The sequence below is a fragment of the Mobula birostris genome, chromosome 18, assembly GCF_030028105.1.
Source record: "Mobula birostris isolate sMobBir1 chromosome 18, sMobBir1.hap1, whole genome shotgun sequence".
Lineage (NCBI taxonomy): Eukaryota > Metazoa > Chordata > Chondrichthyes > Myliobatiformes > Myliobatidae > Mobula > Mobula birostris.
In genome coordinates, this window is record NC_092387.1 from 18,764,959 (window position 1) to 18,792,343 (window position 27,385).

Sequence of the window (27,385 nt, forward strand, 5' to 3'; positions counted from 1 at the left end):
CTGAAGCGCTTGGTAGTCCAGCTCTGCAGGATCGTGTTCGCCTGCCTGGACAGTGAAATGCACCGAGCTTATCAACCCATTGTGCCGACCAGCAATAAGTATCTGCAGCTGAAATGGGACAAGGACAATTATCAAAAGCATAGAACAAAGGTTAGATGATGTGAAAGGCGGCAGAATGCGTAAATGGCTTCTTAAAATATGTTTTGCTTAAAATATCTGTTTTATTTTGTTACTGGGTTCATTTAAAATATTATTGATACAAGTTAATTTATTAATGACTCTATTCAACTCGTCTCTTGTGTTACATTCATCGTTTCTTCCTCCTCCTCCTTAGCACACTATGACTCATTTACTGCTCATAATCCTGCCCCGTTACTTAATGTTGAATTCCTCCCGAGATGAAATTCACATTTAAGTCACAAATGTCACAGCGCAGGAGAGACCATTTGGCCTACTGTTGCCGTGCTAGCCCTATGATACATCAATCCGATTAGTCCCATACGACGATCTTCACAGCCTGACATTTTCCATTCAAGAATTCTCTCTAGAGTGTTGATATTGAATTAGTCTCTATTAGACTTTCGACCTACACATTGTAGATTACACTAAAACTCTATTTATCCTGCAGTCATTTGTTCAGGAACTTTGATGGTTCGGAATCTGGCTCATTTATTAGTCCAGAGTGTAAGCCAGGCATCCAGCAAGGGAGCTTGTGTTTAGAAAAGTTATTACATTACAGGTGGTCTCCAGGTTCAAATGGTTCAGTTTATTCTCAGAGAATGTATACAGTACGCAGCCTGAAATACTTGGTCTTTGCAGACATGCAAGGCTTTAATTCTTGAGAAATGGCCATCAGCCAATTTCCCTGTAAGAAACGTTGATCGTCTACAGCAGCCCACATCAATTCACTCTACATATACTTGCTATAATTCTTCTTCTTCATTAAATAGTCATCCTACTGCTACCCATAATTAAACTAATGGAATATGCAGTGTATCCAGTTGTTAGTGAACACCAGAAAACATTTTTTTTTGCTACCTGAAGAGGTTGTTTAAAACATTTACGGCAGAATTTGCATAAAGCTGAATTTCTGTACTTCAGGTCTTCTGTTAACCAGGGATCCCCCTGTAAAGTCAAAGTCGAGTTTATTGTCACGTACACAAGTACATGTACGTACAGATGCATCACAGGCACATACAGGCAGCTCTCACAAGTAAAACATAAATTAAATACAATCTTTGCAAGAAAGAACTCAATTAGAACAAAAAAGTCCATTTTAGGGCAAAGTGATCAAGCGGTCATAGTGTTGCTAAATTCTTGTGCTGGTTAGTTCAAGAATTGAATGTTTGAAGCTGAGTAACTGTTCTTGAACATGGTGTTGAGGGACATGTCTGTACTATGTAACATATATAAAAGAAATGAAACAAATGAGTTTGGGTATTAACAGAAGTAACCAACAGCAGCCCCATAAATCTGCTAGTCCTCCAGCACCAAAGTGCTGCAGGTGCTAGATTATCGGATTTTTACTGTACAACTGCTCGCTGTGTAGTGATAATTGTTCATTCATGTCCGCCCTGCCTCACCTGCCAGTCACCTTATACACAGTGTTCTGTGATACCGACACTTCCAGCACTAGAAACAGTTTCTCCACATCTCTATCAAATCAATCATGGCCTTAAGCACCCCTGTCAAAACCCTCTCTGCTGTAGTGACAATAATCACCAATCTTCCCATGTAATTGAAGTGTATCATCATTGTACTTCTCTGCCCCATTTCCTAACATCCCTCTAGCCCTGGTTCCTGCTACTATGGCTGCCAAGACCCAGTGTAATGGAAATAGCACCACTAAACCTCTCTGCCTTGCTACTGTTAAGATGCATTTTAAGAATGACCCAACCATATATCTCCTTACATGTGTCAGTCTCAATTGCTTGAAATACTGCTGAGAGCCACCTCTGTATCATCGTTACGGACCCCCACCACCCAGGCATGCCCTCTTCCCATTACTGCCATTAGAGAGGAGGTCGAGGAGCCTGAAGACACACACTCAACATTTTAGGAACAGCTTCTTCCCCTCCGCCGTCAGGTTTCTGAACGTACAGTGAACCAACCCTTGAACACTTGCAACACACACAAAATGCTGGAGGAACTCAGCAGGTCAGGCAGCATCTATGGAAAAGAGTACAGGTGATGTTTCAGGCCCGAGATCCGTTGGCTGGACTGAAGAGAAAGAGATGAGTAGATTTAAAAGGTGGGGATGGGGAAACACAAGGTGATCGGTGAAACTGGGAGGGGGAGGGATGAAGAAAAGAGCTGGGAAGTTGATTGGTGAAAGAGATACAGGCTGGAGAAGGGGGAGTCTGAAAGAAGAGGACAGAAGGCCATGGAAGAAAGAAAAGGGGGAGGAGCACCAGAGGGAGACGATGGGTAGACAAAGAGATAAGATGAGAGAGGGAAATTGTGGGGGGGTGGGGGGGAGGTGGCATTACCAGAAGTTCGAGAAGCTGAAGGGTCTCGGCCCAAAACGTTGACTGTACTTTTTTCATAGATGCTGCCTGGGCTGCTGAGTTCCTTCACCATTTGTGTGAGTTGCTTAGATTTCCAGCATCTGCAGATTTTCACTTCTTTGTGATGGGCTCACTATTTATGCTCTCTTTTGTTTAAATACTACTTGTTTAATTTAATTTTAATATATATTTCTTACTGTAATGTGTAGTTTTTTATATTGTACTGTACTGCTGCCACAAAACAACAAATTTCACGACATGTCGGCGATATTAAGCCTGATTTTGATTCTGAATATTTTATTATATTAACGATGCCTTGTAAATTCCCGTTAATGTTGCTTGATGTTCACCTGTATTTTGTCCTTTCTATGTTCTCCAAATAGAACATAGAATAGTACAGCACAGTACAGGCCCTTTGGCCCACAATGTTGTGCCAACCCTCAAACCCTGCCTCCCATATAAGCCCCACCTTAAATTCCTCCATATACCTGTCTAGTAGTCTCTTAAATTTCACGAGTGTATCTGCCTCCACCACTGACTCAGGCAATGCATTCCACGCACCAACCACTCTCTGAGTAAAAAACCTTCCTCTAATATCCCCCTTGAACTTCCCACCCCCTACCTTAAAGCCATGTCCTCTTGTATTGAGCAGTAGTGCCCTGGGGAAGAGGTGCTGGCTATCCACTCTATCTATTCCTCTTATTATCTTGTACACCTCTATCATGTCTCCTCTCATCCTCCTCCTCTCCAAAGAGTAAAGCCCTAGCTCCCTTAATCTCTGATCATAATGCATACTCTCTAAACCAGGCAGCATCCTGGTAAGTCTCCTCTGTACTCTTTCCAATGCTTCCACATCTTTCCTATAGTGAGGCGATCAGAACTGGACACAGTACTCCAAGTGTGGCCTAACCAGAGTTTTATACAGCTGCATCATTACATCGCGACTCTTAAACCCCATCCCTCGACTTATGAAAGCTAACACCCCATAAACTTTCTTAACTACCCTATCCACCTGTGAGGCAACTTTCAGGGATCTGTGGACATGCACCCCCAGATCCCTCTGCTCCTAAAATCTTTATGAAAATGTGCCCCATGTAAAATTACTGTGTAAGATTGATAGTAAATTAAACACAGATTGTTTGTGCAATCAGGAAAATTCAGGTAAACACAGATAAAAAGACATTAGTGCCTCCTCAAACAGACAAGGAGATGCATCCTGATGGAAAGGTAACCAAACTACAGTTAGAGAAAATGTAAGGACTTATTTGAATAGATTTGTATTCTCGAATAGAAATACATTCACACAAAGAAGACCCAAAGTGCATCCATAGAAGAAGGTGTATCTGGATGAAAGCATACGTGTGTTTCACTCTGTGAGTGCAAGAGCCTTTGACTTTCCTGCTACTGATTAGGGCCTTGTCCTAATAAGAGAAGTTAAACAGTCGGTGTCTGTGATCTTTGGAGTTTAGAAGAGTGAGGGTTAACTTTATTTAAACATACAAGGTCCTGAGGGGTCCTGACACTGTAGATGTTAAGATGTTTACAATGGAGTCTTGAAAAAGACAATTTAATGACAAAATAAGGCCCAGACACTTAAAAGGGGGGTACAGAGAAATTTCTTTTTGCAGAGCTTGGAATTTGAAGTTGAAGTCAAGTTTATAGTCACACACAATTAATGTACACAGAAATTAGATTAGATTAGATTATGAAGACACGCAGTCCTCTTTTATTGTCATTTAGTAATGCATGCATTAAGAAATGATACAATATTCCTCCGGTGTGATATCACAAAACACAGGACAGACCAAGACTGAAAAAAACTAACAAAACCACATAATTATAACATATAGTTACACAGTGCAACAATACCATAACTTGATGAAGAACAGGCCAGGGCACGGTAAAAGAGTTCAAAGTTTCTCGAAAGTTCCACATCTCACACAGACAGGAGAAGGAAGAAAACTCTCCCTGCCATGCCCGACCACAGTCCGACTCTGAGTCGTCTGAAAACTTCGAGCCTCCGTTCAGCCCTCTGACACTGAGTACCGAGTACCATCTCTATCCGATTGATTCGACCTCAATCTCGGTCGCCAGCAGCAGGCAAACCCGAGGATTTTGGGGCCTTCCCTCTGGAAGATTCTCGATCGCGCAGTAACAACAGCAGCGAACCTGCGTTTCAGAAATTTCTCCAGATGTTCCTCTGTGCTTTCACGTCTGTCTCCATCAAATCAGAACCGTCTAAGGCCCCTATTTAACGGATATGGTATCATTTCACCAGAGAGCAGCGCGCACATGGCACGCTGCTATCTTCTCCTCCCGCCAATTGCAATGAAAACCTTACTTGTAGCAGCATCATAGGTAAGCAGGGGCTGTGGAAGATGAATTGTTGTAAGTGGAGGTAGACAATTTTTTGAAAGTTGGAGGGATTGAATGCTTTGGAGAACTGTCATGGAAGAAGAGTTGAAATCTGTAGGAGATTAACCATGATTTTATTAAATAGTTGGTTGCCATACCTACACCCATTTTCTTGTGTTCCATCAAACTCATGTCCTTCAAGAGGACCACAATCATGTTGTAGGGTCTGCCTCAATGACTTGGAGAGCTATATTGGCTAGAGTCAAGGCCTTGAGCTTTGGTTCATGGTAGGGTCACCCATGACAAACAGGTCAAAGGGTAGAGGCCAGACCAAGAGTGGTCCACTGATCTTCCAGGTTCAGGGGTTCAGCTCAGGAGTAACAACCCTGACTGGTCAAAAAATATTGTTACAGAAACAGGAATGAAGAATCCTTCTATGTCTGTCTGCAATGGTATGGACAGACAGAGCTGGAGGGCTTTTATTGCTGCCCTAGTTGCCAGTGGTATAACCAGAAGTAAGTATCAAACTCACGTAGGAGATAGTGTGCAAAACAGCCCCTCCACTTTCGAGGAGTTCATATACAGTCAGAGGAGTGGGCTGGTGCAGCACATCCAGAAGAAAGTAACTCACACCATGTTCTTACTCATAAGAAATCTAAGTTGCTTTCAGCCATGTTAATATATCATCTTCCAAAGCAAGTCGTCCCCAACCCTAAGGCACCGCCTAAGAAGTGGGCGGTGTCTGTGGGAGACAGATACATATAATTGTTAGCAGACTGTCCTGTCCTGGTTTCTGTAGATGTGACTGTTCAAGAACACAATGTACTTTCTCTAATTCACAAAGAAGGGTAACGTATCCTCAATCAGGGATGTACACAGCAGAAACAAGCCAAGAATAAGGCCTGAACATTAATCATAGTGTAGGCAATTCACATTAATATAGATCTTGAAAATCTCATTTAAGCTAGTACATAGAACTCCAATAGTCCTACCTCTTGGAGTTTTAGGGTGCTGGACCAGCAGATTTTCTGGACAATTGGATGTAATATCCAAACACTTTTATTTCACTTTTTTACATGTTACGCAGTAATGTCGTGCATTCAACAGGGAGAGTGATTTTAAGTGGAGTGGAGAACATGCACCACCTGGGACCCCGATTACCGATGCAAACCCACCCACATTCCTGTCCCTGACTGTGGCAGCCCACCCATCCCACCATCGAGACTCTGATCCCAGCACCATCTGCATGTCCCCCGTTCACTTGAAACCCCAATTCTCCTACTGGACGAGTGAGTGAGCAGATGCCAGAATACTGGATTTTTTACTTGTTTGACACTGTAATTTCCTTTGGGATCAGTAAAGTATCTATCTATCCACAGGCAGTGACATCAGACATGACAGCTCGAAAATCCAATAATAGAAGGGTAAAATCTGCTGGATTTTCCCTTGCTGTTGCCCCCTGCTGCCTCTCATGCTAACCTTGCCCTTTACAACTTTTGTGGTAAACCATATACGGTACATGTTGTAACTGGGTTACCTGTCTGGACACGCCCCTCTGCTGACTGCCCCTGTGGCTCCTCCCACAGATTTCTGAATAAAGGTGTTTCGCCTTGCCCCTCCCCCTCAGTCCAGGGGCCGACACTCAGCACACAGGTCGTATTGTACAGCCTTTCAGTATTTACCCAACTTCAGTCCTTTGGAGTTATTGAAGGCAACTTTTTAAGTAATATGTTCAGGGAGATAGCAGGTCTCTGATGTTACAGGACAGTAAAGAATCAAAAACGCTGTTTCTGGAATAAGGTAGTTGTAATCTTCCAGTCAACAAGTTCAACCACATGAACTTTATCTGCACCGATACTGGTGACAAATCTTTCCTTTACATGAAGTGCCTGACACCATATCATAACTGTTTCACAGGTGGAAAATGCCACTGCTGTTGTAGATACGAAAGGGCCTTGGACTCCTGCACATATTCAAGTCAAGTTAAAGAAACTACAGGTATAATACTGCCATCTTTATTAAGAAACCTTTTCCAGTTGTGTTTATCATTGTTGTTTATTGCCCTGTCTGAAAAGCTAATATGACTCGTTGGTTCTTTCCATGACCATGATCGTTCTTGGCAAGTTTTTCTACAGAAGTGGTTTGCCATTGCCACCTTCTGGGCAGTGACTTTACAGGACGGGTGACCCCAGCCGTCATTGATACTCTTCAGAAACTGTCTGCCTGGTGTCGCATAACCAGGACTTGTGATGTGCACCAGCTGCTCATACGACCATCCACCACCTGCTCCCGTGGCTTCACACCACCCAGATCAGGGGGCTAAGCAGGGCCACACCTTGCCCAAGGGTGACCAGCAGGCTAGCGGAGGGAAGGAGCACCTTTCACCTCCTCTGGTAGAGACATATCTCCACTTCCACCCTTAAAGTGACTAGGTGATTAAATCAGACCCTAGGGAGGTTGGTTACTAATCAATATTGTTGATGAGGGACTGGAGACAGATCTAAACCCAAAGTAGAGCTGAGGTTCCATTTCCTAAAAGGATTCTATGAACCATTTGGAATTTAGTGACAGCATTGAGGTCCTTTGAGTTTGACAGTACTTTATTCTTTTTGTTTAAGAAGCATCTTGACAAGTACTCGAATCACCAGGATGCTTTGTACCTTTGTACCAAATGTGGGTAAATGGAACTATTGTGTGGTGATGTATTGTATCCCTGTGATGCTTTGATGCTGCCGCAATCAAGTTTTTCTTTGTACATGTACCTCATCATAGTTGTGCACATGACAATAAACTTGATTTAGATAGGTGATGTGGGTTAGCATTGACATGATGGGCCAAAGAGCCTGCTTCCATGAGTCTGTGAATGTAATTCAGATTTGCAACATGCCATTGTGGATTTGAGCTCATATTCTTTGTGTTACTAATCCAGTAGCCTGATTGTTCTGTTACTGCGCCCTGTATTTGGGGCAGCAACAAAGGTCTTCCGTCTCTGACTCTCTTTGACCATCTTCTCTAATGTGCCCCAGGTATAGTTCAGGGTTCTCATTTCTGCCTCTGTGGTATGGCGTCCGTTTGTCTTGGGCCTCTCATTTTTCCTCCGGCCTTCAGGGGTCCAATGAGGTGCTGTCTCAATGTTGGAGTTAGCCTTTCTCTTCATCACGTGCCAAACCCATCTCCAACACTGCCCTGTATTTAGTACAATGTCAAATGTTTCAGGCAGCAGATGGTACAACTTTTGTAAGGCTATGTTTAAGGGGGTAGTGCACATTGGTAGAAAGACCATGGTTTATTTTAAAGTTCTATTGTCGGGATCATTTAAATTAACTGTCCCTACACAGTCCTGGAATTAAAATTCCAATCTCTCCGAACACCTCAGTTATAAAATTCTCATCATAATTTTCAGATTATTCACACATTTACCCCTTCTTATCTCCTCCAGCATTACAAACCCTGAGATCACAGACTCCTCCAACTCTGAAATGTTCTTTACTCCATAATTGTGGGGGTCCACTGTCCAACTACATGCACGAAGCTCTGGAATTCCCTTTCTAAACCCTCTTATTCTCATAATTTAAATCCTTATGAATCTTTGACAAACCTTTTGATCAACTGGATTAATATCTCCCTTTTATGGAAATATGCTTTGTTTCATGATTTTCTGAATATCACAGGATTCTCTGTACTTCCCTCTGTAACTGGATCCTCAACTTCCTAACCGAAGACCACAATCTGTGCGGATTGATAACATATCCTCCTCATTGGCAATCAACATTGGCGCACCTCAGGGGTGTGTGCTTAGCCCTCTGCTCTACTCTCTATATACACATGACTGTGTGGCTAGGCACAGCTCAAATATCATCTATAAATTTGCTGACGATACGACTATTGTGGGTAGAATCTCAGGTGGTGGTGTACAGGAGTGAGATATGCCAACTAGTGGAATGGTGCCACAGCAACAACCTGGCACTCAACATCAGTAAGACAAAAGAGCTGATTGTGGACTTCCGGAAGGGTAAGATGAAGGAACACATACCAATCCTCATAGAGGGATCAGAAGTGGAGAGAGTGAGCAGCTTCAAGTTCCTGGGTGTCAAGATCTCTGAGGATCTAACCTGGTTCCAACATATTGATGTAGTTATAAAGAAGGCAAGAGAGTGGCTATACTTCATTAGGAGTTTGAAGTGATTTGGCATATCAACCAATACACTCAAAAACTTCTATACATGTACCGTGGAGAGCATTCTGACAGGCTGCATCACTGTCTGGTATGGAGGGGCTACTGCACAGGACTGAAAGAAGCTGCAGAGGGTTGTAAATTTAGTCGGCTCCATCTTGGGTACTAGCCTACAAAGTACCCAGGACACCTTCAGGGACCGGAGTCTTGGAAAGGCAGCGTCCATTTTTAAGTACCCAGGGCAAGCCCTTTTTTCACTGTTACCATCAGGAAGGAGGTACAGAAACCCGAAGGCAAACACTCAGTGATTCAGGAACAACTTCTTTCCCTCTGCCATCCTATTCCTAAATTGACATTGAACCCTTGGACACTATCTCACTTTTTTAAAATATACAGTATTTCTGTTTTCGCATGTTTTTTAAATTTATACAATATACGAATACTGTAATTGATATACTTATTTATTTTATTTATTTCTCTGCTAGATTAGGAATTGCATTGAACCGCTGCTGCTAAATTAACAAATTTCACGTCACATGCCAGTGATAATAAACCTGATTCTAATTCTTTACAATATTAAAACGTCTTACAACACAGCCGAACTGTAGGTGATGGGATGGTTCGCAGAGTGGGTGTTACGTACCCTGTAACTGGGTTGCCAAACCAGCAGAAATGGATCACTCAGTTGGAGTCTGGATTACTAGAACTAAGAAAGTTTTATTAAAGAAACAAGCAACACAGTACTCTAATCAAAAGGATAATGAATGCAACAGTTCAGCAATGATAAACACACATGTACACAGAATTAAGATAACAGGATCAATCAAGCTCTATCGTTGTCTAGGGGTAAATGACCAGTTTCAAAGTGACGCAAAGTTCAGTTCAATTTAGTTCAGTTCAGTTTGCAGTAATCGCTGTCGTGGGAGATGGACAGTGTGGGGGGAAGGAGAGAGAGAGCAAAACGAATGAATATTCAAACAGCTTCCACACAGACCTTCGCAGTCAGCTTTCGTGTGAGTCCTTTGTGATGTCATCTGAGGTCACCGACCGTGACCCCCTCCGTTTCCAGATACGATCGTTTCTCTGCGGTGAACCCGGCACCCAGGCAAGGGTGGACACACACCAAGTTCCTGCCGATCGTGCCTTTCCACCCTGTGCGTCTATGGCCTAGTCCCGCAACTGGTCTTCCATCACTTCCCACCGACTTGTGGGAGACGCACCGCTTCCAGGGTCTCGTTACCTCGGGTGTCGTGTGCGTCCTGCCTTAGCGAACCTGTCCCTTTTTATCCCCCTGCTGGAGTATCGCCTGTCCATCACTTCAAACAGTTCAGGGTTCAAAGGGGGAGCCGGTCTTGACAGCTCTCCTTCCGTTACTCTCTCCCGTTCCTTCATTAACATCTCCAAATGCTGCTCCATTGTTTTCCTTATCTCTCTCTCTCCTGAAGACAGGCGGCAGACCAACTGCTGATCCCACTGGTGCCAGCACAGGACAGCTAACATCTTAATCTATGTGTATTCTCGTCACACTTCCCCCCTTTAAGGGTTTTTACCGGGGTAAGCATTACAAACATGAATACACTATTTGGTACACACAAATACACATCTTTACCAGCTATTTGGCTAATACAGTGAATTTGAAGTTGTCAATACCTGACAGACAGTCAGCCATCACATTTTCTGTTCCTTTTATATGTGTTATTAATAATCCCTTAGACCGGGCTCCAACTTAGCAAACTTCATAGTGGCCAAAAACACTGATGAATTGCGATCAATGTAACCTCTCATTGGGTTTCGTCCTGGACCACAATAACAAGGGTCGTCCCATTCCGACTTAGTTTTCTCTCGCAAGGGCTTAGTAGGAGGGGGAGGGGTAGTAACCACAGAGTTATTGCAAAACTTCCTACAGTACCCCACCATCTCCAAGAGCCCTCTGACGGCCCTCTTGTCTGTCGGGGTTGGGAGGTCAGTGATAGCCTGCACTGTAGCTTGCATCGCTGCCAGCTGCCCCTGTGTCACCACAATTCCCAGGTAAGTGACCTTCGTGTGGCCGAACTCATTTTTTTCAAGGTTCACTATCAAGCTGGATTCAGACAGCCGTATTACATCGCCAATACACACCTCTGTGTTTGTCAGCCCTTTAGTCACTGAATTACTCATTCTATAGGGTTGGTGCTCCCTAGGCTGACCTAGTATAACAGACACCACCCAACGTCCCAATTCCTTGCATCGCCTCAGGACAATCAAACACACGTGTGCGAGTTGTTTAATTACTTCTCCTAAAGAGTCGCTTTGTTCGGGGATTAAGGGAGAGACCTTATCAGCAGAGCTGGCCAAAACAATAGCCTTCTCCCATCTGGTCGATACCATACTCATCTTTTCAAAATATTTTTTTTTCTCTTATCAGGGGGACCCTAGCTTCATTGATTTCCGCGCTAACACCGACTAGGTTTGTTAGCATATCAAAAGCCTGTGACCGTCTCAGTTCGCGTCGGCCATAATCAATAACATCCTTCCTCCGGTGCGGCCGGCAAACCTCTTTCATGATTCCACCAACTGTTTCCTCCAGCACCGCAAAATGTCCACCTTGTGGGCCAGGTTAAAAATCTCATCCCCATAACTCTTTTGCACCACCCCCCATTCCTCATCTGCGGGTACGGTACTTGGTCTCCCTTTCTTCCTTAGCACTTCCTCCTCCAAAACCATCAGCCCCTCGTCTCGCTCCTGCGCCTGCACAAATTCCTTCCTGGCTAATGCTAAGTCTGTCTCAGCTCCCTCACTACGTCTTGTTTCACTACACTCCTTCTTTTCACTTTCTACCCCCGTCTCGTACAAGGCTGGCAGAAACGTCTCAGCTAAATGTACTACCGCGGTTCCATGATGAACCTGTGAGTCCATGGGCGGGGCCGCACTGCTGGCAGGCTGACCTGTGAATCTCACTGCTGGGAACACAATTCCCCCGGCGAGGTCATTACCGAGCAAGACTTCCACGCCTTTCATTGGTAATTCGGACCTCACCCCGATCGTGACTAGTCCAGAGATCAGGTTGCTTTGTAAGTGTATCTGGTGCAAAGGGACTGCCTCTGTCCCTTCCCCAATACCTTTCACCTTGACCTCCCCAGTCTGGGTCTCTGAGCTAAACTCTAATACACTCTTCAGTATTAGTGACTGACACGCTCCCGTGTCTCTCCAGATCCGCACTGGAACTGGTTTTAACCCCTCCTTCACTGACACCAATCCGGCCGAGATAAACCTCTCGCGCCCTTCCTGAACTTTGGCAGACCTGTCCTTCCCTAGCGGTTCGTTTACCAGCTCGATACAGCCAGTCAAAATCGCTGTTTTTCCTTTTCCCGTCTCCTTCTTTAGGGCAAAGCACCTGGAAGCAAAGTGTCCGACTTTCCCACAATTATAACAGACGACCCCAGGAGACTTCCTACCAGACTGCTCCCGGTCTACCTTATCCTTCTCACTAGTCCCCGGCTTACTTTCTGACTTTTCCGGCGGACTCTCCCCGCCGTCCTGACTACCCTTCTGGTAGCCTTTACTCGGGGCAAACTTCATTTTATGCGTCAACGCATACTCATCCGCTAACTTAGCAGTTGCGGCTAACGTGGCTGCCTCTTTCTCATCTAGGTAGGGTCTCATACCCTCAGGGACACAACCTTTAAACTGCTCAATCAAGATCAGCTGTAGCAGTCTGTCATAATCTCCCTCTACCCACTTCGAGGCGCACCAACACTCACAATATGTCTGCATCTCACAGGCAAACTCTAAATACGTGCGGTCCCACTGCTTCCTCGCATCCCGGAACCTCTGCCAGTATGCCTCCGGGACCAACTCATAAATCCTGAGGATGGCCTCTTTCACCACCTCATACCTCTGGGCATCTTCCGCGGACAAAGCTGAGTAAGCTTCTTGGGCTTTCCCTTTCAGTACACTCCGAAGCAAAACAGCCCACTTATCCCTCAGCCAGTCCTGACTTGTAGCAACTTTTTCGAAATGGAGAAAGTACCGATCCACGTCGGTATCATCAAATGGGGGAACCAGCCTAACCTCCTGGGTCGCCTGGAACCCTCCACCTTGGTTCGGCACGGGCCCCTGCTCTGCCCTTATCCTTAACTTCTCCAGCTCGAATTCCCTTTCCCTCTGTTTCTCCTCTCGCTCCAACTGTCTCTCTCTTTCTCTCTCTCCTGCCTTTCTAACTCTCTCTCCTGCCTTTCTAACTGTTTCTCTTGCCTTTCTAACTCTCTCTCCTTCTCTTCTCGCTCCAACTGCCGTGCCCGGAACTCGTGCTTGAGTTTCAGTTTTTCAAGCTGCACCTGTACCGCGTCTCCAGCAGGTTTTTCAATAGACACTACCTCCAGCTCGCCTTGGGGAAACACACCTTTAGATACATAGTGCTCTACGATAGCTCTGTGTATCTCCTCTGTCCTCATTGTCGACTTCCCCTTAGCAAGATTCAACCGTTTGGCCACAGCTACCAATTCCGATTTCATGGCATCCTCTAATGCCTCCAAGGTCGGCGCCTTTATAAATTCCTCAGCCTCCATTTCTGCTGTTTATCTTTTCTTTCTTTCGGGAAATTTGACCCAATCAATTTACTCCATCCCAAATTTAGCGTTCGAAATCCCGGATGAGCCCCCACTTATGTTACGTACCCCGTAACTGGGTTGCCAAACCAGCAGAAATGGATCACTCAGTTGGAGTCTGGATTAGTAGAACTAAGAAAGTTTTATTAAAGAAACAAGCAACACAGTACTCTAATCAAAAGGATAATAAATGCAACAGTTCAGCAATGATAAACACACATGTACACAGAATTAAGATAACAGGATCAATCAAGCTCTATCTTTGTCTAGGGGGTAAATGAGCAGTTTCAAAGTGACGCAAAGTTCAGTTCAATTTAGTTCAGTTCAGTTCGCAGTAATCGCTGCCGTGGGAGATGGACAGTGTGGGCAAGGAGAGAGAGAGCAAAACGAATGAATATTCAAACGGCTTCCACACAGACCTTCGATATTCTTCGCAGTCAGCTTTCGGGCGAGCCCTTTGTGATGTCATCTGAGGTCACCGACCGTGACCCCTCCGTTTCCAGATACGATCGTTTCTCTGCGGTGAACCCGGCACCCAGGCAAGGGCGGACACACACCAGGTTCCCATCGATCGTGCCTTTCCACCCTGTGCGTCTATGGCCCGGTACTTCCCACCGACTTGTGGGAGACGCACCGCTTCCAGGGTCTCGTTACCTCGGGTGTCGTGTGTGTCCTGCCTTAGCGAACCTGTCCCTTTTTATCCCCCTGCTGGGGTATCGCCTGTCCATCGCTTCAAACAGTTCAGGGTTCAAAGGGGGAGCCGTTCTTGACAGCTCTCCTTCCGTTACTCTCTCCCGTCCCTTCATTAACATCTCCAAATGCTGCTCCATTGTTTTCCTTATCTCTCTCTTCTCCTGAAGACAGGTGGCAGACCAACTGCTGATCCCACTGGTGCCAGCCCAGGCCAGCTAACATCTTAATCTATATGTATTCTCGTCATATGGGCAAGTGGGGAATTTAAACTGTCCTATTTCACTGTAGCATGGGATAAGACTAAGTTTGATTTGGGCATCGTCTGGACTGTAAACAGCAAAAATACACTTCAATGGAGTTAACTTCGCCCGTTGGAAACTCATAGTCACTCTTCACAATGGTTGCCTGTTCGTAGCTTCACTACCATAGAGAGATAGCAAAGAAGATGAGTAAGTTTGTCACTACCCTCATGGGCTTTATCAACAAGGGTGTTGTGAGTTGTGTACCAAAGAGGACAATCTGGGTTTTGCCAACCAGAAGCCATGGATGAACCGGGAGATCCGCTCTCTTCTGAACTCTAGGTCTGCAGCATTCAAATCAGCTGACCCTGACCTTCATAATAAATCAAGATACGACCTCTGTAAAGCTATCAGAGAAGCTAAGAGATAGTACCAGTGCAAAACCGAGTCCCTTTCCATAAAAGGTTATGGGGCATGGCGTAACACTTGTGTTCTGTGACTCTGACTTAGTAACAATTAGCCTGAGATTTCATCACTTGAATGTGATTGTTTAGTGGAAGCCTTCATAGATTTATTAATCTAAACTGACATATCAAAGTTGATAGAGTTTTTTGATCAAGGAACAGAGAGGATTAATAAGAGAAGTGTGGTTGATATAGTATATGTAGACTTAAAGCAGACATTTGATAAAATTACACATAATATAAAATGATATAGTGGCTTTGGAGGCAGTGCAGAGGAGGCTCACCAGGTTGATTCAAGAGATGAGGGGGTTAGACTATGAGTTTGGTTGGTTGTTCGTCCATCGTTGACGTCGATGAGGACCTTGACACCATTATGATGGTGTCGAGACTGGCGCATGATTTGGATTTAAGTGAGGGGGAGTTGCGCAGCGTCAGCCTCACTCTCTCTTCCCAATTCCCATCTGGATCCAGTGGCAAGACAGAGTCTAGACGGCTGGAGATGGGACTAGGTGCAGTGGATGACCAGGACGCCTTCTGTGTCTTGTCCTGCTCTACACGTTCCACGACTATGAGGAGAGATTGAGTCGCCTGGGACTGTACTTGCCAGAATTCAGAGGGATGAGAGGAGATCTAATAGAAACATATAAAATTATGAAAGGCATAGATAAGATAGAGGCAGGAAAGTTGTTTCCACTTGTAGGCGAGGCTAGAACTAGGGGACATAGCCTCAGGATTCGGGGGAGTAGATGTAGAATGGAGATGAGGAGGGTCTGCTTTTCCCAGAGAGCGATGAATGTGTGGAATTCTCTGCCCAATGAAGTAGTAGAGGCTACTTCAGTAAATATATTTAAAACAGGGTTGGATAGATTTTTGCATAGTAGGGGAATTAAGGGTTATGGGGAAGAGGCAGGTAGGTGGAGACGAGTCCATGGTCAGATCAGCCATGATCTTGTTGAATGGTGGAGCAGGCTCGACAGGCCAGATGGCCTACTCCTGCTCCTATTTCTAATGTGCTTTTGTTCTAATAAGCTTATCAAGACTGAGGCTCATGGAATAGAAAGGGAAGAATTTCTAGGCTTTATAGTTTGGGGTACAAGGAAGAACCTTTAGAAAGCATGATCTGAGCACAGCTGGAGGGCCGTGTTGAATTCTGCTCACCGTGTTTTAGGAAAGGTGAAAAGGCTTTTGACAGGATGCGGATGAGATTTACTGAAGTTATTTCAGGGACTTCAGTTCTGTAGATAGTTTGGACAATCTAATTCTGCTCTTTCAACAGTGGAGGCTGCATGGAGATCTCTGAAAGCAGTATTTAAAACCCTGAAGGCTGTAGACAGAATAGATTGCCAGACAGTTGGACTGTAAAGCGGTACGGTTGGCAGAGCCACTGCCTCACAAGATCAAGGTTCCGAGCTCAGTCTGGGTGCGGTTTACACGTTCTCCCTGTTGCTTTTGTTTCCTTCCACATCCTAAACACACTCAGCTTGGAAGGTTAATTGGTGGTGTAACTTTCCCCTAGTGTGTGGGTGAGTGGTAAAATCTGGAAGGAGTTGATAAGAATCTGGGGAAAATAAAGTGGGATGAGTGTACAATTAGTCTAAATGGGTGAGTAACGATCAGCGCAGGCAGGCTGAAGGGCTTGCTTCCAATCTGCATCTCTGTGTGACTTTGTGCGAGACTGTTCCCATTGGAAAACAGGCTAAGAACTAAGGGACACAGATTGGCCAAATAACCTGAAGTGACAAGGAGGAAAGCTTCTTTGATTTAGAGGATGGTTGGGTTTGAAATCTGTCTCTACAGCAGAAGGGAAGTAGTGGAGCAGGTTCAACATGGCATCTAAAAAGAAAAAAGAAAACATTTAGCATTATGAGGAGTGGGACTGACTGGATTTCTCAAACAGAGTCCTTCCATGAACTCAGGAGGCTGATTGACCTCTGTCAGTACTGTAACTACTCTGGGATGAGACACATTAATGGTAACTAATGGCTGACTGTTCTTTGTTCAGTTACAGGAAGAACGCTTGGCTGCCATAACAAGAGACAATCAGATCCTTTCCTCCAAGTTAGCTGATATCATGAGATCCAATGGGACAGTGGAGAACTGGAATAACTACGTAGCTAAAAGGTGCAGATGTTGGGGATGGGCACTTAGGGCTTAATGGTTGGGTTCTCATGAAAGAAATCTGCAAGTTTCAGCCAGCAGACTGAAAGCTGAGCGGTCTACAAAATTATGAGGAGCACAGACAGGATAGACAATAGTACACATGTCCCATCAAAGTTATCTATAACCAGAGGGAATTGGTTTAAGGTAAGGAGGAAAATTTAGGGAATACAAGGAAAAATTAGTTTACAGGGAGGATGGTTGGAATCTGAAATGCACTGTCTGGACACCGAGACTCTCACAGCATCTAGAAGTATCAACTTAAGCAGTGGATTCACTCAGGAACACACGGCTATGACCATGTACAGGTAAACGTGGCTATCATAGAGGGTTCTTGATGGTTAGCATGGACTAGGTGGGCTGAAGGGCTTGTTTCTGTGCTGCATTACTCCATGACTCTACGGCTTGTGTTCAGTAAACAACCCTTTATGTCCAATTTATAAAATGTGCTTCTATTTATATGCATGCTTTGATTCACCTCAAAATGCCCCATAAAGTTCAAAGTACATATATGTCACCATATACAAACCTGAGATTCATGTTCTTGCGGGCATACTCAATGAATCCAATGACCATGATGGAATGAATGAAAGAACACACCAGTGTGCAAAAGACAACACACTGTCCAAATACAACAAGAGAGAAATAACAACAACAAATAAATAAGCAATAAATATTGAGAAAGTGAGATGAGGTCTTCTTGAAGGTGAGTCCCCAGGTAGTGGGAACAGGTCAGTGATAGGACGAGTAAAGTTGAGTGAAGTTCTCCTCTCTGATTCAAGAGCCTGATGGTCGAGGGTAATAACTGTTCCTGAACATGGTGGCGTGGGTCCTGAGGACCCTGTACCTTCTTCCTGATAGCCACAGCGAGAAGAGAGCATGGCCTGGGTGGTGGGGGTCCCTGATGGTGGATGCTGCTTTCCTGCAACAGTGCCTCATGTAGATGTGCCATGACATTTTATCAGTGGAATTTCAGTTGTAATGCATGAATTTGCCCGCAGCTGGATCCCACAAACGATAATGTGATATCAACCAGATAACTTATATTGGTAATGCTAGTTGGGAGGCATCTAAACTTCAAGATATTTTCAAGATAGAAAGCTTTCATAAATATCTATTACAGTATATGTAAATGTATTTCTTAATCTCATTAAAGACCACTTACAGTATACTTGTATAGAGGGTGGAAGGTTCAATAGCAACTTTCAGAAGGAAATTAAAATCACTATCTAAGGGTTTTATGGGACTGTATCTAAAGGTTTTGTGGGACTGTGTAGAAGGAGAAGGGGGGGATGGGTCAAATTGTGCTTCACAGCTCTAGAGACCCAGGTGCACTGGGTTCACCAGGTTATGTAATAACTTTATAAAACTCTGGTTAGGCCACACTTGGAGTATTGCATACAGTTTAGTGATCCAGGGGCACCGGGTTCACTAGGTTATGTAATAACTTTATAAAACTCTGGTTAGGCCACACCTGGCGTATTGCATACAGTTCTGACCGCTCCACTATAGGAAGGATATTGAGAGAGGGGTGCAGAAGATGTTTACCAGGATGCTGCCTGGTTTAGAGGGCACGCGCTATCACAAGAGGCTGGATGAGCTTAGGTAGTTTTCTCTGGAGTGCCCGAGGCTGACAGGAGATCTGATCGAGGTTTACAAAATTATGAGAAGCATAGAGAGAGTGGACAGAGAGTATCTGTTTCCTGGGGTCTGATACCAAAGGGCCTGCATTGAAGGTGAGGGGGGTAGGTTCAGGGTGGATGTGAGCGGGGTAAGGTTTTTACTCAGAGAGTGGTGGGTGCCTGGAATGCACTGCCTGGTATGGTGGTAGAGGCAAGTAAGTTAGGGGCTTTTAAGGGACGTTTGGATAGGCACATGGATTTAAGGAAGATGGGGGGGATATGGACATGGTGTAGGCAGGAAGGATTAGTGTTTGAGTGTTTTTGTTTTGCCTTTTAGCTGCTTTGGCACAGCATTGTGGGCCGAATGGCCTGCCCTGTGCTGTACCGTTCTATGTTTGCTCTAGATCTCAGCTACAGCCAGTGTGGGTCACACATCAGTTTGACACATGGGTTACCTCTGGGGGTTCCAGTTTCCTATCACATCCCAAATTTTGTAGCTTGGGTGTAGATCAGAGGTAGAATTGATGGGAATGAAGGGAGAATAAAGTTAGTTTGAGTAGAATCGGTGTAAATGGGTGCTTGATGGTTAGCTGTGTATGGCAGCTCTTCCAGGGAGCCAGGAGAGCAAATATCCCATTGCTGAATGATTCTGTGATAAAATTCCTGCTTGCCTTTAGAATTTAGAACCCCCCCTTCCCTTCTCCTGCCCCCCTCCTAAGACGGCAGCAGCTAAATGCATCCACTTCCAGGAATGGCAGGTGTTCAATAGTCCTACCCGCCCCCCATCCATATATTATTAATTTTGGACTGCACTCCTGAGGTTTTAGAGTTTATTTTATGTATATATCCTTTGTCATGCTGCAAAACGTTGAGCTGCTAAACTGTGTTTCATTGCCCAAACAACAATGACAATAAAGATATTCTTCTTCTTAAAAAGAATTAGCTCATGTGTTAGTTACCGCACGCAATGAAAAATACCCAACTAATTCTTAATAATTTTCTAATACAGGGGTTCCCAACCTTTTTTATTTCATGGAGCTTTAGCATTAACTGAGCACCCCAGGATGGTAACCCCTGCTAATGTGAGGGTCCCAAACTAATCTAGATTCCCAGTTAGCCTTATGAAAGGATTGGCGAGATTCTTTCTAAACTGTGGCGATCCATTTGCTACTGAGCAGGGAATTCTTGATTTTCGACTCAGTAGTGTTTTAGGATTAATGATACGTTTTGACTTCATGATGCTGTGCGGCCGGGAGGGAACTTGGGGCGGGACGGTAGCGTACTGGTTAGCACAACGCTTTACAGTACAGGCAATCCAGGTTCAATTCCCGGCACGTTTTCCCAGTGATCGCGTGTTGCCTCTGGCTGTTCTGGTTTCTGTCCAAAGGTGTACTGGTTGTTAATTGTTCATTGTAAGTTGTCCCAATTATTAGGCTCAGATTAAATGAGTGGAAGGACCAGAAGGGCCTATTCTGCACTGTATAATACATAAGTGGTTACACTCTCCATGTGCCAGCAAGTTCACCAGCCTGGGTTAGACACTGTAGAACACCCTGAAAGTTGCTGCCTTTTTGTATAGTTCCTCTTCCCTCAACTGAAACTTCCTTGCTGCCTTCCACCCAGTCTTAATGCGGAGGAGCGCCACAGGAGGTTCGCGCAGATAACGCACGAGAACCAAGCCCTTCTACAGCGCATCGCGCACTGCGAGTCGGAGTACAAGCAGAGCAAGCTGAAGGAGGAATGGGAGAGAGTGAAGAGGGTGCAAAATAATATTGCCCGGTACCCGCGTGGGACGAAGACTGAGCAGGTAAGATGCAGACTGGGTTAGGTGTGGTATGGTTAAATTAAGTGTGATTTATGGCTCTGAGGGAATGCTCAACAAGCACACGAAATGAAAAGACTTTGAAGCTATGCTGATGTACTGGATGAAGTACGGTGGGAAGAGGCTTGTGGAGCTGGGCTAAATCATACGAACAACATAGAACAGTACACCACAGGAACAGGTCTTCAGCCCACTGTGTTGTGCCAAACCAGTACTTAAATGTCTAACTAAACTAATCCCTTCAGCCTGCACAGGTCCATATTCCTCCATTCACCGCACACATTTGTGTGCCAATGTAAGCGCCCCTTAAACATCACTGTCGTACTTGCCCTCACTACAACCCCTGACCCTCTAAGAGGACCACAACCTTGTTGTGGTATGGAGGCTTGTGTGTCTCAGTGACCCAGAAAGCTATGCTGGTTGGAGTCAGGGCATTATGCTTTGGCTCTTTACAATCACACCACAGTAACAGTTGCCTTATTAAATTAATGAATACCAAATAAAGACATGCTGATTACTCACCAAAATTTGGCTTAACTAATGACAACTCAGCAGCAGGAAATTGTAATCTGGATGAGCGTATGTTATTCGCCAAGCAGGTCAAAGGGTAGAGGCCGGACTATGAGTGGTCCACCGGTCCTCCAGGTTTTGGGGTTCAGCTCAGGACCAACAACCCTGACTGGTAAAACAAAACTATTACAGAAACAGCACTTCTATATCTGAGTACGACGGTATTCCTGAGTCTCCACCCAGAACTTGCATGACTGACAATCGTGAAAACCAAGCTTCTGACATGATGAAGGAAGCCTTGAAGCCCTCCAGAGATGGAGGACCATCATTGCTGCCCGAAATGCCAGTGGCGTAACGGGCAGTAGAGAGAGACTGCCACGGGCAGTGCGTTTCAGACACCCACTACTCTCAGTGTAAAAACACTTGCCCACACATCTCCTTTGAGCATACTCCCCTCTCACCTTAGATTTACAGTAGATGCTGTCCAACCCGCTGAGTTCCTCCAGCATTGAGAGGCAATGGCCCCTCTAGCTGTGCCCCAAATTCTGTGCTCGCCTCCAAGTGGCTTATCAGCATCAATCTGGGGATGCTGTCCCGGCATTTTATATAATTCAATGACATTATTATGATTGAGTGTTACGAGTTAACCCCAATCATAATTAAAAGAGAGATTTCAGTTCTTCCACACTATTGAGAAGAGGATTTGTTCCCCCCCCCCAGCCATCGTCTGAGATTTATCCCTCTTTTGTTAACGATTTATGTCTGCCACAGTGCAAAGTGCCCCATGGTAGACAGAGATTAATGTGATGCTATTACAGCTTGGGGCATTCCGGTGTTCGGAGCTTGATTCCAGAGCTGTCTGTAAGGAGTTTGTACATTCTCCCCGTGACCGCGTGGGTTTCCACCAGGTGCTCCGGTTTCCTCCCACAGTCCAAAGACAGACCGGTTGATTGGTTAATTGGTGTAAGATAGGTGGGTTGCTGGGCGATGCAACTCATTGGGCCAGAAGGGCCTTTATCTTTAAGTAAACAAACAAACAAACAAACAAATAAGTACATGACTGAATGAAAGAGAGAAAATCCTACAGTAGCTGGGGCTGAGGGGAAGAGATGCATTCAAGTATCGAGTTAGTAGGAGTACAGAAGAGGTACTGATTCTTCCCAGAGATCGGGCTGTACAACAGTTAGTGCTGCTACCTCTCAGCTCCAGGGACACAGATCATGACCTTGTATGCAGTTCTGTGTGAATTTGCATGTTTTCTAATCACGGCCGTGTGGGATACCACCAGATCAGGTTCCCCTCACCTCCCATAGATTAATTGATCGGTGTAAACTGGGGCAGCATAGCGGTCAGTGTAACACTGTTACACCAGTGACCTGGGTTCAATTCTGCCACTGTCAGTAAGGAGTCGTACGTTCTCTCTGTGACCTCTGGGCTTCCTCCAGGAGCTCCAGTTTCCCCATTGCGTATTCCAAAGATGTACGAGTTTGTAGGCTAATTGGTCACATGGGTGTAATTGGGCTGTGCAGGCTCAACAACCAGAAAGGCCAGTTAATGTACTGGATCTCTAAATAAATAAATAAAATAAATTACCTTCTAACAATAATAAACAGGGAATTGTTGGCATGTGTGGGAGAGAAAAGATAAGTTGAAGGGGTGCAGGGAAATAAGCAGAGGGGGAATGGGATTTCTCCCTGAGGGCTGGCATGGTCCCGATGGGCCAAATGGCCTCCTGCATTGTTATACCTTGAGGACTGCACACAGTGAGGGGCCCACACTGGGAAAACAGCTGCAATCAGTGGATCACAGAGCAAAAGGACCACTTGGACATTATACCCTGCCTGGACGCTGTTGTTGAATGACACAACCCATTAACCAGCCTGTTAATATTTATATTGCTGTCCAGCAGGCACATGGAACTTCCACTTGTTGGTAGCCATTTACCAGATGGTGCCAGGCTCCTCCGAGGTTACACTTAAAGCAGTTCCTTCTACAATAAAGAAACAAATCTAATAATATATAGGAATGGCAGTATTGCTGGCTACTGACCCAGACAGTTGATCCTTAAGCAGGCACTTGGCATCAAAGTTAACAACCGTCCAGTCCCGTTCTGTGGGCCCAGAGTGGCTGATGTGTGAACAGCAAACTCTTCCACAGATAAGAAAACTGGTGGCAGACTGGTGCTTACATAGGGACACTGTGTAAACATGGCCACCGGCTTCTCGGTACCATTTCCCCCGGCTCCTTCTCCACCTCAAGTGGTCATGGGCCCGAATTATCCAGGAGTCACCGCTGGGAGTGAGCGGCGTTTCCATTAAGAGTTTCCAGCCTCATCCTCTGCTCGTCTGGTGACTTCTTTCCCTGGCAGAGCTCGGGACAAGCGTGTCAGAACTGAGAGCCCAGTGACAGGCAGAGAAAACAACACAGCCGAAATGTAATCAAAAATACAGAAGATGCTGGGTTTATGTTGGAACTGCTCTGCAGGTCAGGCATCATCTGTGAGTAGAGAAATTGAGGACGAAAATGTTTCATCAGAACAACACAGTCTATTGACTACGGGTGAATGAGCGTAACTAGGGCCTCGTTGCTGGGTATGTTAACCTGAGAGAGAGCATTTGTTTGCTCATCATTGACCAGCTCATAGATTCATTGGGTTATTAAGCACAGAAATGACCCTCAGCTCAACTCGTCCGTGGCAATCATATTTACATGGGTTTGACCCGAATCCTTCCAAACCTTTCCAATTAAATGTCGTAATTATACCCACCTCTCTCACTTCCGCTGGGAGCTCATTCTCTCTCCCCACCTCCCTCTGTACACAAAAAAATGTCCCTCAAAATCTCATCCCCCTCACTTTTAACATTTGACCTCTTGCTTTAGGTTACCTAGTATGTTAAAATGAACTCTTAACCTCTCTCAATCTAGCTGGTTATGGCCCTGCACCTCGTTGTCTGCCTGCACTGTACTATCTCTGTAGCTTACACATTTTATTCGTCATTTTTGTTTTCCCTCAGTGCAATGTCATGGTGAAATGATGTGGGTGGATGTCATGCAAAATAACTTTTTCACTGTACCCCAGTACATATGAAAATTATAAACCAATTCCAATTCCAGATAAAGACTGTGATTATCTTTATGCCCTTCATTATTATATAAACCTCCTTAACGTCACCCCTCAGCCTCCTTTGCTCCAGGAGAAACAATCCCGGCTCCTGCAGTCTCGCCTGATAACACAAGTCCTCCAGTCCCGTCAACATCCTCTTGAGCCCTTACCGCACACTTTCTACTTTAATCACATCCTTCTCTGGCACCGTGACCAGAACTCCAAGTTTAATCTCACTAAGTATCCTTCCAGTGAATCTGGAGGCTTTTGCAGAGACGTTGTTGGTGTTTTTTTCCCCAGTGCCTTGCAGTGGCTGCTGAAGGTAGCTCAGGCCTCAGAAGCATGAAGGAGGGCAAACCTAATAATTAAGGTCGGTAGAAACACTCACTAAATGCAGGAGGAGCTCAGCAGGCCAGGCAGCATCTATGGAAAAGAGTAAACAGTTGACGTTTTGGGCCGAGACCCATCGTTGGGACCTACCATAAGTATCCTGACGTGCTTTCTGGTGTCCTGATGAAAGGTCTCGGCCTGAAACAGCAACTGTTTACTCTTTTCCATAGATGCTGCCTGGCCTGCTGAGTTCCTCCAGCAGTTTTATTTGTGTTGTTTGGATTTCCAGCATCTGCAGATTTTCTTGTGTTGGTGATTCAACAAAGGGCACTAGTTCATTTTTCTCCTGGTACCTGCTCTGCCATTTGAAAAGATCACAGATGTTCTCTTTGTAACACCAGCTCTTCACTCATGCCCACCCAAATAGTCTTTTACCGGCTGCTTATCAGAGATCGATCTGCCTTCGCATCATCAACATCCCTTCCAAACAAGGGCAACTATAACCATGTGGCACTAAGACATTTTAAAGAAGATATGTTCCTTCCAACAGTGGGAAATAGAGCAATATGTGGCATTTAGCAAGAGGCAATTAAAAGGATGTATTGAATTATTAGAAACAATTTATAATGATCATACCACTTTCTGAATCACAACTCAGGATGTAAATACTCGATTGGAGAGCTATGGGGGAAGACTCAGGAATACAACCAACTGTTTTATCATTATCCTTCACCGGGTCACCTCCTGTATTGTGCTGTTCAATGTTTCTGTAACAACGCAGACACACAGGCTGTCCCCGTGTTATGGACACCCCTACGTAAAACTGATTAAATTCAGAAGTCTGATGTATGTACAAATGGTGGAGATAATTTCCTCTCTTCACATTTGGTAAGTTGTTTTCCTACCGCTTTTTATTTGTATTACAGCACTGTGAGGATGTGGTTATCACACTGAATGATTGTTGTGTATTTTCCTGCTTACTGATAAAATCAACTTAAGACGTCTGTAAAAGTGGAACGTGTTCATGCCCCAGCTGGAGCCTGTACCCATACATGAATTATCACAGTAGTAAACTCTAACTACTTGCCATAGATTGAAGTCGCAAAGGCAATTTGCAGTTTAAGGATAAATATTTTCTATTTTCTGCAGAAAACTGGGAAGAAACTGCACCTGGGAGTCACCAAGAATAGCGAAACTGCCCGGTTCGAATAAACTGGCAAGGACCAGGTGACGTCAGCGGCATGGCAACCAATAAAAGTAGGGCTTCAGGCTCCGCCCCCTTCTCACATCGATTGCGTGTCCAAATCTATCCCCCGGACTTTCCGTGGATATCCTGACGTGTTTTCTAATTGACATCCTACAGATACATTTCCTCCTTCCACTTCCTTTCCAAGTTATGTTAAAGGAGCTTCTATCCAGAAGCAGATTCACGTGGATCAGCCAGTCAATAGTCAGGTCAAAAGCAGATGGGAATCGGGTTTGTAACGCCCCTGGTTTTAACATTCTCTAAAGGATTTATTGCCTGTTTTTGCACGGAGAAAGATGGTTGAATGAGATGATATTGTACATCGGAGTCACCAGAATCTCTGTCCTCTACTAGTCTCCCTTCCACAATATTTTCCACAGCTCGGAGACCCTGAGTAAAATCATGCAAAGCTCATCAGTATTGCTGGTCTTTCCTGGCTTATGATCAACAGAACACATACCTGTTAACAACAAGCCGTGACAATACTAATTACGTTTCAATTAAGCTACTTTTGTTTGATTGACATTATTATTGGTATCTCCATGGGTGGCTAATTTTCCAATTACATGATATTATTGGCTGTTACCTTTGCCACTTCAATCAAAAGCAGGAACAATTTGAAATGCCTCTCAGCCCTTGCAGCTGACTGACCATAACCGACCAAGGTTATGAAACACTATTCCTTGATTGCAGATTTACTAAGGTTCCAGGTCCACAATGAGCTTGAGTTTTAAAACTTTTTATAAAATCCTCCTTGTGCCCATGACATGAATAAAGTTATGGCTATCGGACTGTATTTGGCTGTTTATTTCCCCTCCATAGATGCTGCCCGACTTGAGGAGTTCCTCCAGCTTTGTGTGTGTGTTGCTCAGGATTTCCAGCATCTCCATCTCTATAGCAACCAGTGGCCTCCAATTCTCCAGCAACCTTGCATTCCTCTAACTGTCAGATTTTGGAGTCTTAGAGTTGAGACATGATAATACGGCACAAAAACAGTCCCTTACGTCCCAAGAAGTCTACATTTACCATCAAGCACCCATTTACACTAATCCTACATTATATCCTCCTTCCAGATTCTACCCGTTACGTACCCCGTAACTGGGTTGCCAAACCAGCAGAAATGGACCACTCGTTGGAGTCTGGATTACTAGGAGCTAATAAAGTTTTATTAAAGAAATAAGTAACACAGTACTCTGATCGTAAGGATATAAATGCAACAGGTTAGCAATGATAAAACACACATGTACACAGAACTAGGGTAATAGGAATCAACCAAGCTCTATCGCAATCTAGGGGTAAAAGGACCAGTCTTAAGTGACACAGAGTTCAGTTCAGCTTAGTACAGTTTGCAGTAATCGCTGTTGTGCCATTGGAGAGAGAGAAGGGGGGGGATGCAAATTTGATTCAGGCAGACCTTTGATGTTCTTCGCAGTTGGTTTCGGGCGGACCCTTTTATGTCTTCTATCCCGCTGTGGTCACCGATTGTGACCCCTCCGTTCCGGATACGACCGTTCTTCCGTGGTGAACCCGGCACCCAGGCAAGGGCGGACACACACACCAGGTTCCCACCGATCGTA

At 44.8% G+C, this 27,385-nt stretch overlaps 2 protein-coding genes across 2 annotated transcripts in view; both read left to right on the forward strand.

Moving 5' to 3' along the window:
• Nucleotides 1-27,385, forward strand: part of LOC140211989 (small ribosomal subunit protein eS17) — a 61,864-nt gene that overhangs the window by 9,346 nt on the left and 25,133 nt on the right. The window lies entirely within an intron of this gene.
• LOC140211798 (uncharacterized protein CFAP97D2) lies at nucleotides 23-26,948 on the forward strand. The gene is made up of 5 exons (XM_072281945.1): nucleotides 23-150; nucleotides 6,780-6,860; nucleotides 17,021-17,139; nucleotides 20,421-20,604; nucleotides 25,712-26,948. Exons 1-5 carry the CDS (start codon nucleotides 58-60, stop codon nucleotides 25,772-25,774), a joined length of 540 nt encoding a protein of 179 aa, XP_072138046.1. The 5' UTR covers nucleotides 23-57; the 3' UTR covers nucleotides 25,775-26,948.